The 14,243-nt window shown below is 39.3% G+C and overlaps 1 protein-coding gene across 1 annotated transcript in view; it reads right to left on the bottom strand.

Annotated features, from left to right (window-relative positions):
- Positions 1 to 341: 341 nt before the first annotated feature.
- The window catches only part of FAM53B (family with sequence similarity 53 member B), a 165,441-nt gene continuing 151,539 nt past the window's right edge, over positions 342 to 14,243 (bottom strand). Inside the window, exon 6 of the mRNA XM_060768601.2 lies at positions 342 to 6,830. Coding sequence (XP_060624584.2) covers positions 6,474 to 6,830 — 357 coding nt within the window. The 3' untranslated portion in view covers positions 342 to 6,473. The remainder of the gene's footprint in view (positions 6,831 to 14,243) is intronic.

Below are 14,243 nucleotides of genomic sequence, written 5' to 3'. Positions count from 1 at the left end.
CAAGTCCCTTTGGGGAGATGGTGACAGGATATAAGAATAAAGTTGTCGTTGTTGTTAATATCATCATCATCCATGGCTTGAAAATATATTCTGAAAAATCCAGAACGCAAATCTTGATTTTGTAGTTCTATACAAGGGGCACCATTTTACTACACCTATGTATATAATAGGACTTGAGCATGTACAGATTTTGGTATTCATGCAGGATTCTGGAAACCAATGGCCCACTGTAGTTACAAAGGAAACCTTTCTGCATCCAAACCTTTTGACCAAATTGGGAAGAAGTTTAGCAACAGTGATGGTGTCTCGGTGATCACAAAAAGACAGGCAAAGCGTAACTGTTACGGAATCAGAAAGCTTTATTTACACAGTCAAAGTAACAAGTAAATTCCTGAGACTGAGCTGCTCTATAGTGCAATAAGGTCATTTGAGAGAGTACAAATCAGCAGTCTTTAAAAAAAAATTCAGGTCAAGGAACAGTCTTCAGTAATAGCAAATTTTGAACAAATGTAACACCAATTACAGAGCTGACTTTGTCAATATGTTTGCGTCTGTGCAATTACTAGTGACAGAGAGAAATACACACACACTTGTGCACACGCACACGTCCACATCCATACATTAAATGTTACCAGAGTTCATGGTTTCCCAAAGGCTTTTTGGCCAATCAGTATATTTTAATTCATTGGTTTTTTTAAAAAACACAAAAAACATTAATGCTGGAAAGCACAGCTATAATCCTAAAAATATCATCCTGTCCTATTCAAAAAGGATCACCCCAAAATGCACTTGAAAAGCAATGTCATTCGCCAAAGATAGGCTACCTTATGAAAAATTACAATCAAACCCAGAAATATATCCTTTCCGATGATATATCTTAACACTTCATGAGAACTGTTACAAAGAGCAGTCATGACTTCAGATGCTTGACATAATTCCTGTAAGCAAGTTCATCCGTGCTAAGACAAAGAGAGGGCACCCTGCAGATGTCTTTCGCTTGAACTTGGTTGTCAGAAAGGACTATTGATTTTGCCGACATTTAGTGCTATTGCCATGAAATGTCCACAGTCCAAATTGATCCAAGCTCCAAACAAGCCACGGGTCTTGTCTCCTTGTTTATTAGACTTCACTGCTGAGCAAATAAATGTATTTGTCTACAGAACAAGGTCAGCAATAGATTTGTGAACTTGGCAGATACCTACTAGAAAACCAAGTGATCTGTTGGATAAGATATTGGATAAGTCCAGCAGGAATCCAGTGATCCCTGTTAGAGGGATCCAGTGACTTTTCAGTTGATGTGAGCTCTCTGTAATCCAGTTGAATTTCTTTTATTTTCTGATGAGCAAAACACCTTCCACGTTATAATCTAGAGGATGTCCCCGCGTATGGGGCACATACTACACATTTCAGACATTTCATTTTGTGTGTGTATATTTTACACACGCACGCACACACACACATTCATAAATCCACAATGTTTAATTTCTATTTCTTAAAAGTAAGGCTTTCAAAAACTCAATTCAGTACATAAAATCATAAAAAAACCAAAAGCAGTACAATCCAATGAACCATCGCCTTGGCCTAACTTTAGGCGAGTAAGTATTATTGTGTCTATGCAGATGTGTCCACTGTAAGGCCATTATTCAGTGAATCATCTTTACTAAGGCAAAGAGGGTTTACTGCTGTGGAAATGCTACTCTACAGCTAGAAGAGTTAGGTAGTGGTCCATTGGGGCACTCTCCTACTCTGTGAATTTAACTTGTTGTAGGTAGCAGCCTTTTTTGTTTATTTGTTTGTTTTAAAGCCCTTTTGAATTTAGAGTGTGAGGATAGGAAAATGCCATCTATGTAGAACTAATGGCAAACTGAGCTGCCATAAATCAAGTTCTATTCAAATCAGGCCTAAAAAGACTGATACGCTTTCCCAAAAAGCATCAAGCTAAATGGCACAAGATGAATTCTATGTGGACAGTCCCACATAAAGATACTAGGTGCCCTTTTATACTATATAAAATTATAACACTATGATTCCACTTTAATTGCAACAACTATAAAGACCTGGACACTGGATTTCCCTGGCTATGAATTCCAGGCAACTTCTCAGAGACCTCTCTGAAGCTCAGCCTCAGCTTGGGCACAGCTTTCCCACCAACCCCACCATCACAACCTCACTGTTGTTTTTATGGTGGTGAGCAGATTGGTTGCGCTGAACCTCCATGAAGCAGTACCTCCATAGTGGATGCTAAGACCCACTACATAATTGAAATCCCATCATCTGGGCAACTGTTAATCCCAGGATTTCATAGCATGGAACGATGGCAGTTAAAGTAGAATCATAGTGCCATAGTTCTGTTGTGTGAAAGGAACCCTCAGATTAGGAATAGTTACTTCAACTGTAAAGTACTGTGCTAAAGAAAAATATGACCATTCACTAGAGAGTAGAAGAAGTTTTGGAGAAATGTATGCAATCCAAGCTGGGGTAAGTCTTGCCACTTCAGGAGCATGCAATAAATGAGAGGTAAACAGGACTGTTGAACCCAGACTAAGTTGGTTGCGTTCTTACCCTGTTTATTTCAATGGGATCTAAACTAAGTAACTATCTCACACAACCATATAAATGAATTCAATTAACTGCCATGTAAGCATACACAGGATTGCAGTCTGAATCCAATCCACTGCTAGCAAGTATCGTAATAGTAGTTTATGTAGTTCTGCATGATGATGGTAAAGGCTACACCGTGTGGTTATTTTAAAAGAATAGCTGGGAAAAGGAAAGAAAGGTACACTTTCTATCTATATGAGAATTCAGAAGAACTAAGGCAGTATCAAATATGTATTATTTCCATGGTCAATTCTCACTATACTGAAGCTGAAAAGATGTCCAGGTCCTGAAATAAAAAGTTCATGGGCTTTGTCTTATATTAGAGAAATGGAAGGGGAAAACTGGATTCACCTCCAGTGTGCTTAACCTGCAAGCATCTTTCTTTAAATGGTCAAAAATGCTAAGGAAATTATAACAATAGCAAACCACCGTAGGGATGCAGCTGACATTGAGAACAAGAGAGTTTTAGGTATGAACATTACAATCTCAGAACTTCTCAGAAACCTCTCAAATGTCAGCCTCAACTTGGTTACAGCTCTCCCACCATCCCCACCACCACAACCTCACTGTTATCTTTATGGTGGTGAGCAGATAGGTTGCTGTTGAAGCTCCATGAAGCAGTACCTTCCATAGTGGATGCTAAAACCCATTACATCAGTGGTTCTCAACCTGTGGATCTCCAGATGTTTTGGCCTTCAACTCCTAGAAATCCTACCAGCTGGTAAACTGGCTAGGATTTCTGGGAGCTGTAGGCCAAAACACCCGGGACCCACAGGTTGAGAACCATAGCACTACATAATCAAAATCCCACCATCTGGGAGATTTTGCAGAAAGGAGAAGCAAGACGGTTCATAGAGGGGATGCAGTAGGGACACCTTTGAAGCCTTATTTCATTTCTGAACATTATCGATGACAAAACTACAAGATATGAGCAAAAACGAATCTAATAAAAAATCAAATTCAGGTCTGATTAGAATGAAATTTAGCTCAATTTGGAGAAGTCCATCCCAAATCATGCCTAAGGTGGCTTTTTGTCAGTAAATCACCTGTCTGCTTTGGAAACCAGCAGCCATGTTAACTTGGCATATGCCAAACAAACACTGTGAACATACAGTGCATGTTCTACTAGAAAAGATCAAGGTTAACAGTTGTGTTCCCCAGGTTGCTCCGTGGCACCAAAATGCAGAATTCAGGCTTAAAGCAAACCCTCCCTAAGGTATGATTATGTCATTACAACATTTTTTGGCTTGAACATTATGTGAGTATGAACTAGGGAGGAAATAAAAAGAAATCAACATAAGAATAAACAAAACAAAAAACCCCACAAACTTGTGCAGTCTGACTAGACATTTGTAAAGCTACAGCTTGGATGGAAGCTACTGAGATGTTACATGCCACAAGCATCTTACATCCCAGTAGGGAAAAAAAGTGCAGAAAAATAGGGTGCTTAAAAAAAAAACTTCTCTATTTTTTGTTTCCCACCCACCCACTTGTAAGTAAACAAAAACAAAATTCCATGTAGTAAGTGAACAGCTTATTTAACTGAGTTATATGTGCTAAAGTGTAAATGCTTATTGTTCACCTTTATCAATGAAAGAGAAAGAGAAAAAAACAGAGAAAGAAAGGAAGGAAATGCTGGAGTGAAGTTGCTTGAATAGTAGTATTTCAAACTGCATTTTGTATCAGTCTCATCATATGAAGAAATGCATTGTCCGTGTTCCACATAACAACAACAACCCTGAGTGGGACTATATATTTATTGCTTGTTTATCTGAGCTAGGGATGGAAAATATGTGACCATCAGTGATGTTATTTGTAACAATTTACGAGTGAATCTTTTTGTACTAACTAGAGGTATTGCAAACTTGCTTTTAAGTTCTTGTGACTGTAAATGAAATGCAGTAATGGCTCTGTACATAAATAACATCAAGGCTCAGGCTTTAGCACTCTTTCCTCCCTTACCCTGCACTGATTTTCTAAAAAGGTCTTTGTGTGTGTGTGTATGTGCAGAAAATGCAGATTTGCTTTTCCATCAAAACCTACAAACTAGAATTGGTGTTTGTCAGACCAATCACAATGGCTAAGCAAAACTTATCATGCCTTGCAGTTCGAGTTCAACCCATATTTTGACAGTTTAGAGGTAAAAACAAACCGGTTGGACTGCTGATGAGGAAGTGCAAAGCAGGATATCCTTGGGGCTGACTGAATGACATCTTCAGAAGTTGGGAGGAGATGCTCTAACCTCCTGTTCAATTACCTCCTGTTCAATAACCTCCTTTCACCATTTTGTAGACATATGCAAAGTATGCTGGTTTCATGCCCCGTGCCAATTTTTTAGGTATTTTTATGGAGAAATATAACTTAAAAAAAATAGTAATACAGAACCCTGATATTAGAAAACAGTGTAAATCCCTCAAATGTGAACCAGATTTTCTGATGTGATGACGATCTCCTTTCTGTTGGCAAGTTACTACCCATATGGATATCTGTTTGCCCATGTTTGCTGCTAAGGTTCTTCTTACTATAAACAAGGACAATGAGATGATAGATATTTATTGAGGGCATTTTTTTTGGTCTTAGGACATGATGTATCTGTGTATCTTCAAGTGGTGATCATGGAGAAAAGGATCAATAATATATCAGGAGGAGGTTCAGCCTAGAAGATGTAGATGTCACTGTGTATGAGCATGGCTACCATCTTTCAATGAAGCTGGAAATATTTGAGAAAATAATGCAGCGTAATGTATTATTGTTGTTTCATTATGGTCCTAGGAAGTGTGAACTAATCAAAACAAGGTGTCATCTTCAGTTCTGTCTGTTGATCCATAAAATAATCTAGATGGCAATTGTGATTGTAGAGACCAGCTATACAAAATGCAGTTAACCACTTCAGTGGGGCAAGGGAACAGAGGACACAAAATATGTATGATTTATTTCTGATATTAAGAACTAATCTCAAGAACTTCCATTATTCACTAACTCTCATTTATCTGCATATATATTGCCTCACTTGGCTATGCTTCCAAAATGCACATTTACATCTGCAAGTGTGAAAGCCTGCATATGTTCACAAGTCTCTCTGGTTGAACTGGGAAAACAAATTGGCTGTCTTTTCGTGGTGTTATTGATGACTGCAGATACAAAAAATAGAGCTTATAGGCCAGAACAGTCTACTTTGAATTTGAGAAGCTTGATTTTGTAGCAAAGGACTAGAAGTCTGATTTGTAAGACATCAGAAATGCAATCTGAAAGATATTCCAATGGAATATGAATTCAAAGAGCAACACTAAACCCACCTTTTCCCCCTTTGAAAAGGATAGTTGAGGTGCAGTTCAGAATCAAAATCAGCCAACAACAACAACATTGACAAGAACGACAACAACAAAATATAGTCCACTCTTTCCAAAAGCGAAAGTGGATTAGGATTGCCATCAGATAGAGCATGGACCAGCTGCCTCTCTAGATGGCATGCTACCTATGTTGTGAATGAAGACCAGCAAGAGACTTCCTGGTCTTTCCTTTCTTCTTCACTTAAGCCCTGTTTCAAACACATTTTTTTCAAAAAAAAATTGGCATTATTCTAAAGTTCAAGTTTTTTATACATCCACAAAGCTTTTTAAAAAAATGTGCTGATGTAATCTGGAGGTTTTTCTCTAAAGCTTTCTTACAAAACCTCATGGGCTACAGTAGTTCTAAAAAGTTTCAAGGTTTAACAAGATACCTGATGAAATTTTGGCAAAGCTTCCTTGTTCCCTCCCACCTGCCAAGGAGAAGGAGAATGTGGCCTCTCTTCTCTGTCTGCATCAAACATCGGTGGGATTTTTACCACTCCTGAAAGCCTTGATGCAGACAGGCACATCCCTTTTGCATGCTCAGTTGTTTTCTATTTGCTCAATATCTAATTCACCATCCAGATGAAAGACATTATCCCCTCCTGTCCCACCATTTCTCCATGAGGGCTCTTCTTCTTCCTTCCTATTCCGCTCATCCTCTGTGGCACAAAATTCCGACTCCTCATAGGAGAACTCTTCCTCTTTGCCAGATTTACATTCTTCTGCATGTGAGTGTGGCTCTGGCACAGGGGTGCAAGCTGGGGTCCTTCCGGGCATGACGTCCAAAGTTGTAATCCATCCCTCGGTGCTGCTGAGGCCAGGTGAAAACTGGTTTTGCTGAGAGCAGTCGTCAGCTGTGGTGCTAAGGCAGCTAAGGCTGTTAAAGGTTTGACAATTCTGTAAAACATAAAACAGAAGACACCGCAAATCAGAAGTGAAGATATCAGAGTTCTGCTATTTCTTTTGCATGTTTCATTTGATTGCATTGAAAAGAAAATGAGACTATTTGAACAGTAGCAGCAGAAATTGGGATAAGACTCCATGTGGTATGTATGTCAATGGACTGTCCCAGACAATGATTTTTAAACAAGTGTGATTTAATCAAATGTTTTTAATGTAATGTATTTTAATGATCTGTTTTAAATGTGTCTATGTTTATGGTTAGCACTCAAGTGAGTCCTTGTTGTAAAGCCACCCTAAGCACCCCGCCCCCCCCCCCCCCCCGGAGAGTGAGAAGGACGGGGTTCAAATTCACGAAATAAATAAATATAACTATTGACCTTATCACACGGGGGACTCCACCCCTCCTGGTGCCGTTTTGCTAGTCTCCTCGGCAAAATTACAGGGATGAGGGGTGACTCTGTTATCCCTGCATACCGCTTTGTCGTGGCAACACTTCCCCCATCACACGAGAAGCATCGCCAAAGTGGTGCAAATCCGTGCTGGCTCAATTGGAGCCAGGACAACACGTGAAGACCTCTGTGCTGCATGGGAAGCATCATACAATGCTTCAATTCCAGCCGTGGGCAGGGGCTCCACTGTAAGTTCAGTCACGTAGTGTGATGGGCAGTGTGCCCATTTATTTATTTGTTTGTTTATTTTATTTCGGGGGGGGGGGGGGAGGCTCAAAGCAGTTTCCAACATATTCTCAGCAAAATTTAATGCCTCAACATATATATGAAACCTAACATAAAACAACAATAACATATAACTATCAATTAAATCATAACAAAACATAACAACATTTGGACATTAAAACAGAGTTAAAACATATTAATATAAACATTAACATAACATAATCCAAAAATTGTAGTCCAGGCTGTTTGAAATATCAAATGAACATAGTCCCTGATCATTCCTTGTATTTCATTTGTCATTGGAATGATTTGGAAGTATCCTAGGATGCTAAAAAAAGCCCCTGTGATGAGATCATATGAATTATGAGTCTATGCTGCTTTGGACCACAGAGTACTATACATCACACAAGGTTCTACCTAACTTCATGTTATCCTAATAGCCATTCTGTGTGTTTATGACTTAATAAACTCTATGGCTTTAGAATCTATGTGTATGAACTTAAGGGAAGAGAATCATACAGATCACAGATAACATCTGACATGTGTGTATATACAATGCAGTCCTCGGCACACCTAACCTCCCCCAGCAGCCCATCTAAAAAATTCAGTTCAAAAGCTGAGATTTTAGCAAAAACAGCTCCACTCTCACTAATTTGAAACTGCTTAGTCCCTTAGAAGTTGTTCACAACATTCCCACTCATTTCATTATTTCACTTGAAATGAGTGGCTGAAAGTGGTAAAATGTCCATTTCAGTTCACTAAAACGGGGTCCTGATAGGATGCTGTGATGTTCTGGACCCCCAAATGGTGAGCTAAGGCACTCTTAAGGTCTGAAATGTGTTCGATCCTATTCTATAACCTAATACTTTCACCATTATTGTGCCCTCACTGAAGCACTATACTTCCTTCTGTAGTTTTCAAAGGAAGTATAACACTATCATAATTAATGGAAACAATCTTTAAACTATTTCATGAAAATAAAACGACACTTGAAAAGGAAATCTCAGAAAAAGGGAAACATAACAGTAAACATGGCTCTGTCAAACTCTCTGGAATGGCCTTTTGTCCCTTCTCCAAACACACACTGATATAGGCTGGATATGTTCAGTAAAGGTCACGAGGAAAGCTGCAGGAAATTAAAAGGAGTTGTTTTCTTCTTCACTGGTCCTATGTTACTTCTGTTTGCCTTAACATCCCTCATCAGAAACTGTGATAATTTTCTTCTGGATATGTTATAGGGCATGTTTCTGAATCTAGCAACAGAAAATTATCTTTATGCAAAATTCAACTCACTGTGGGTTTTGTGTGTGTGTGTGTGTGTGTGTGTGTGTGTTTTTTTTTTGCACATACCATAATGGAACTGTGGTTAAAAGTGGCCATAAAGAAACCCGTTATTTGCTCAAAATATCCTGCCCCAATCTGACCAATTATGAGGGTCGAAGAGTCACAGATTCCTCAAGTCCTATCAGAGAACAGATTTATAAAACCAAGTTACAAGTCAACATCTAAGGACCTTACCCTGTTCTAACTCTCCATAGAGTTGTAGTTCTTGTAGACCAGTGGTTCTCAACCTGTGAATCCCCAGATGTTTTGGACTTCAACTCCCAGAAATTCTAACAGCTGGTAAACTGGCTGGGATTTCTGGGATATGCAGGCCAAAACCTGGGGACCCACAGTTGAGAACCACTGTTGTAGACTGTACGTTCACATGCACAACTCTAGAGAGCAGTGGTGTTACTAGGGTTGGTTTCACCGAATACAATCATTCATTTTGTTGCTACCACGGACCTCCTCTTGTAACAGACCATGATGTAGCCAAAAACTTGACTAAATCAGAAACTATAAAAAGCAAAAGTAAAAAAACAAAAACAAAAACAGTGCAGATCTATACCATGTACAGATGAAGTTATGTGGTTTGAAGTATTGTTGTAATTGGGTCATAATTACAGCCCTGACCATGTGCATTAGAAGATTTAAAATGTAAATCGGCATACTGATAAAGTTAGACAGATGATGATTGACCCCACAAAGCAACACCCTGTTGGGAATTTAGTTAGAGCAAGATGTTACAGCTGAAATGCTACTAGACTCGACATGTGCCCCTCCCTTCCCCTTTAGTGCCCCCCCCCACAGTGTTTTTGACCCCTCCTATCAATCTCTCCCCCCCCCCTTCAGTTCCATACCTGTTACAATAACGTGTTTTAAAATGTGATTTTAAACTGTCTTCTAACCTACTTTTAAATAACAGCTTCATTGGGGAGTTATTTTTCCCCTCCCAGGGCACTTGTGCCCCGCTTTGTGCTGTCAGTGACCGTAATAAAGTTTTGTACTTGTATTGGTACAGAGCATATAAACTGGATTTCTGATAAATGTTTTCTAATTATAACTGCACTACATTTTTCCCCATCACTGATCAAAATAAGAATCTGCAGACCCCCATTATTCCCCTTCTTGCTGAGGAGTTGCTCTATCACTTGGATATGTCACAGAAGGGGAATATAGCTTCATTTTCTAAGGAACGAGTGCAATGAATGAGAAATGCATGTATTTCTCCAACATTTCCAAAACCAGGTATACGAGTACTTTCTTAAAGTGTAACAAATTGAATTTGGTGATGTCCCACTACACTCTCTGAGTAAGCTGAAGACAGATGATTGAAGAATTCTCTATTTAAGCCCTTAGTTCTGGCTGCAAGGTTGATTTGGATTCGAGGATAGCTTTATAAACAAAACAGTGTTTGCAAGTTCTTTCTGCCCATGTTCCAAATTCCAAAAGCAAGTTTTCACAGGCCGCAGTGTGTTTCTGGAGTGCTGGCACAAAAAGGAAGAGGAAGCCATGGCAATCCACCCATCAGGTGGGCATTTAAAATGTCACTGCTGCAGACGTACACTGTAGGAGGCCAAAACACATTTGTTAATCTTGACTCCACAGTTTGGCAGAATTTGCTGGTCTCTAGTTACCTGGTAACCACCGAGGAGCATTTAGTTTGCAAACAGCACTGGGAATGAAGTGGCGGAGTTCTCTGAATTCCACCTTTCACTCCTCCCTGCTTGGAGGCAACTGTGTCAATAAGGCTGTTCTCGGTGCTTAAAGGTGTATATACCACCTTGCATTCAAAAGGATCTTTTCAACAGTTGAGGAACAAACACTGTTTGTTAAGAAGTGTGCATTGTGTCCAAAGTTTCACTTTGTCTTCTCCTGGATTGAATAGAATTGTTGTTGCACAAGAACATGCACCTTTCCAAAATATCCATCTTTCCCAAGCCAAAACTATTTATTTATTTGCCACACTTGTAAAGCGCCTTTCTCAGCCCATAGGCAACTAACTAAAAATGGAATCAAACTAACTGCTCCTCCAATGGCCATTTGTTACACAGAGGCATGGTGGCTAGATACCAGTGGGAAGGAAGGGGCTTATTTCTGATTCTTCAGTGAAATAACACAAAGGTGGTTTATGTTGCAACTGGGAGGGCCATACTAGTAATGGTCCACAGCTCATGATGACAGAAAGTAAGTATTCCTGGGAATTCTTGTATCAATAATGCAGAATTTAAGAATGACAGGCAGTTGGCAGTTGGACATGACTGAACCTGGAGTGCTAAGCTCAGCGCCAAAGCCTCAACCACAAGTGATAACAACTTGTGGGACTTTACTGCACTTGACAAATATTAGATGAGGACAGGAAATGGCATTGTTTACTTGGAAAGGTGACCAAGTATGCTTGAAGCTGTGAGACCAGATGAACCTGAAAAAGACCCCTAGTGAAAGGACAGACACCATGTAGAATTAATGTGGTGCTTTACTGCACTTGCCATATATTAGATGAGGACAGGATATGGCATTGCTTACTTGGAAAGGTGACCGAGTGTGCTTGAAGCTATGAGACCAGATGATCCCAAGAAAGAACCCTGGCAAAAGGACAGACACCATGGGTGCATCTACACTGTAGAATTAATGTGGTTTGACATCACTTTAACTGCTGTGGCCCAACGCTGTAGAATCATGGGAATTGGAGTTTGCTAAGGCACCAGCACTGCCTGGTAGAAAAGACCCTGTAAAACTACAACTGCTATTATACCATAACATCGAACCATGGCAATTAAAGTGGTGTCATGCCGCATTAATTCTACAGCATAGGTGCACCCCAAATCAGGTGCAGTATTAAGACACTTTCACTGTAACCTGTCCTTTTGAGAGAACAACAAATATTAAGGAAGGTTATGTACAAATATATGTAATGGTTATGTTAACTTAGATCCCATATAAATGTCAATATGCCCATCTAATCTCTGTGTATTTTAACGTTTGGTAAGTGAATTTCCTTGACTTATTCTCCTTCATGTATTGCTGTTAGCTTCAAAGGAAACAGCGGCAAATCTAATTTTATTACTATTAGACTATAATTTGTGAAAGAGCAAGAAGGACAACGCGCATAGACTTGGCTATTCAAGTCATATGGATCAACAATCATGCAATTACAAAAATAAACAAAAGATCACAAAAATGTGTGTGTAACCAATTGTGTCATGACTTATGAACTGTGACAGGAGTCAAGAGAGAAACTAGCACATTCAGTAGCAGAGTACAGCAACCACAACAGGAAAGAAAATAAGGCACAGAAAATAATCAGGTAAAGAGAAAATATGATTCAAACACACCTGCCAAAGGAACTGAGATGTATTGTTTAATGTTTCTTAATGTGTCCTATTCTTAATATGTACTATTTTCTATTATTTTAATTTATTTATTATTATTATTATTATTTGCTTTTCATTACAGTGAGAAGAATCAGGTGGGAATCAGAGTACTCTGGTGGGGATTTACTGCAGAATTCGATACAGTCTTAGGGAGACATCTCTTTGCCTTTTCTGTTCTACTTCTACCCATTATGGAACAGTATCTCGAAGATGGTGAGAAGGATGAAGGACACCAAGATAGCTTGGCTCTTTCTGGAATGATTCAACTAAATATTTCACTGGACATGATCAAATTAACAGGCTTGTGGTCTATAACATTTGTGCACAAATACTGAAAGTTTCCCCTTCAATAATATCATGGGAGGAAAAAAGAGACAGCTGCAGTTGAAACAGGTGGAAGATCAAAGCTGACAGCATTTTTAGTGCCAGGGTAGAGGCCAACATGGCACAGATGAAAGAAATGGTGGAAATATGCTACGAAGACAAGTAGCTTGTGTCTAATGTGCTGTAATTCAAAAAGAAGATTAAGACTCATATAAATCCTTAGACTTTTATCTTTAGCATATGAATGGTCTTCAGTAGCTAGATTTATATTGGCACTGATCCACAGTAGTAGTAGTAGTCTTCTGCTACATTGGCTACTTCAATAACAGTTCTTCTATTTATGTACCAGATGCCATCAAAGAAATCGAGAGACATGTTACACAATTGCATCTGTCTGCCTTTTTTCCAAGACCTGAATGCAATGTCACCCTGGCCATGTATTTAATATGCATATCTGTCAGCATTCTGAGCAAGACCCAGCTTGCCTCCTAGAAGCAGTCAGTTTGTTTTGCTGGTTCACTACTGTGTAATGAATCAGTCCATGGTTTAATGTCACACAAGTGCACCTGTTCGCATCATATTTCTAGTATTGTAAGCATGGTTTTTTTGTTTTGCCCAACTGTGTGTTCACAGTTTTTGAATCTGCAATTTGGATGTCGCCTCTCCCTCATATGCCAATGCTATGGGAAAGAAGTAAGGAAGTGTTCCTGTTTGCACCCGACTTGCTACTGTCACTCTCAGAGTTTAACACAAAGTGAAAGAAGGAGTCAGAAGAGATCTGAGGGTTATGTGTACAGAGTTTGACACGTAACATAAATTATGTCCAGGAAAGCTTATAAAAGCAGATGCCACTGAAAGGGAAATAGTAGCTGTGGCATCAAGATTATGCAAACCTTTCCAGAACTATATCTTCTTCACTGCATTTATGATTCTTTGTATATGTCAGAAGACAGTAGTCGCTGTTCACTAAGTAAGTAGGCTTTTTGCATCATGTAATACAAACAATTCCCTTATCAACAAATTCAATATCCAGATTTTCACTAACCCACACTCCTAAAATATTGTCCCCACCTAGGAAAGTGTTTGCGGTCCTCTTTAGGTCCTCCAGTGTGATTCTATGCTATGCCTCCAGCCCAATATAGTCAAAATAAAGGATTGTCTACTATCCGTTGTTTTAGGTACCCACGGCAGGATCTCTGAACATATCCCTTACAAACACAGGAGTTGTGCTATATTCTATCTTTCATTCTCAATAGCTGCAAGTAAAGGTAACAGAAATCTTTGGAAAGCTACTGCAAGTGAGGGCAAGTAGTACTGGACGGGACAAATGATTGGTCTGACTTTATGAAAAACACTTCCATGGGGCCAAACAATGGCAAAGGTAGGGCAGTACTACTTATGGTTTGTGATCTTACATATCACAAACCAGTATTCTTTATCATAAGTGGTTGTTTCACTTCTCCAAGAGTTTGGCATCACATTGTGCATTTTCCCACCCTTCTCCGATATTGTTATTGCCACTAGTAGGAAATACCCAACATAATGGCCTCATATTTTATGAACCAGAAGAAAGCTACAAGTCCTGGGAAAAGGAGAAAGAACTTAATGGGACGCTCTTACTCCAGCGTTGGGTGCCTGTCCAAAACTGGCAAGGCAAAGAGAGCAACCACCAAAGCCAAGAAAGCAGATAAACCAGTTTCACCAGTTACCCC

Source organism: Anolis sagrei, chromosome 3 (assembly GCF_037176765.1).
Source record: "Anolis sagrei isolate rAnoSag1 chromosome 3, rAnoSag1.mat, whole genome shotgun sequence".
Classification (NCBI taxonomy): domain Eukaryota; kingdom Metazoa; phylum Chordata; class Lepidosauria; order Squamata; family Dactyloidae; genus Anolis; species Anolis sagrei.
This window is presented reverse-complemented; position numbering and strand designations above follow the sequence as displayed.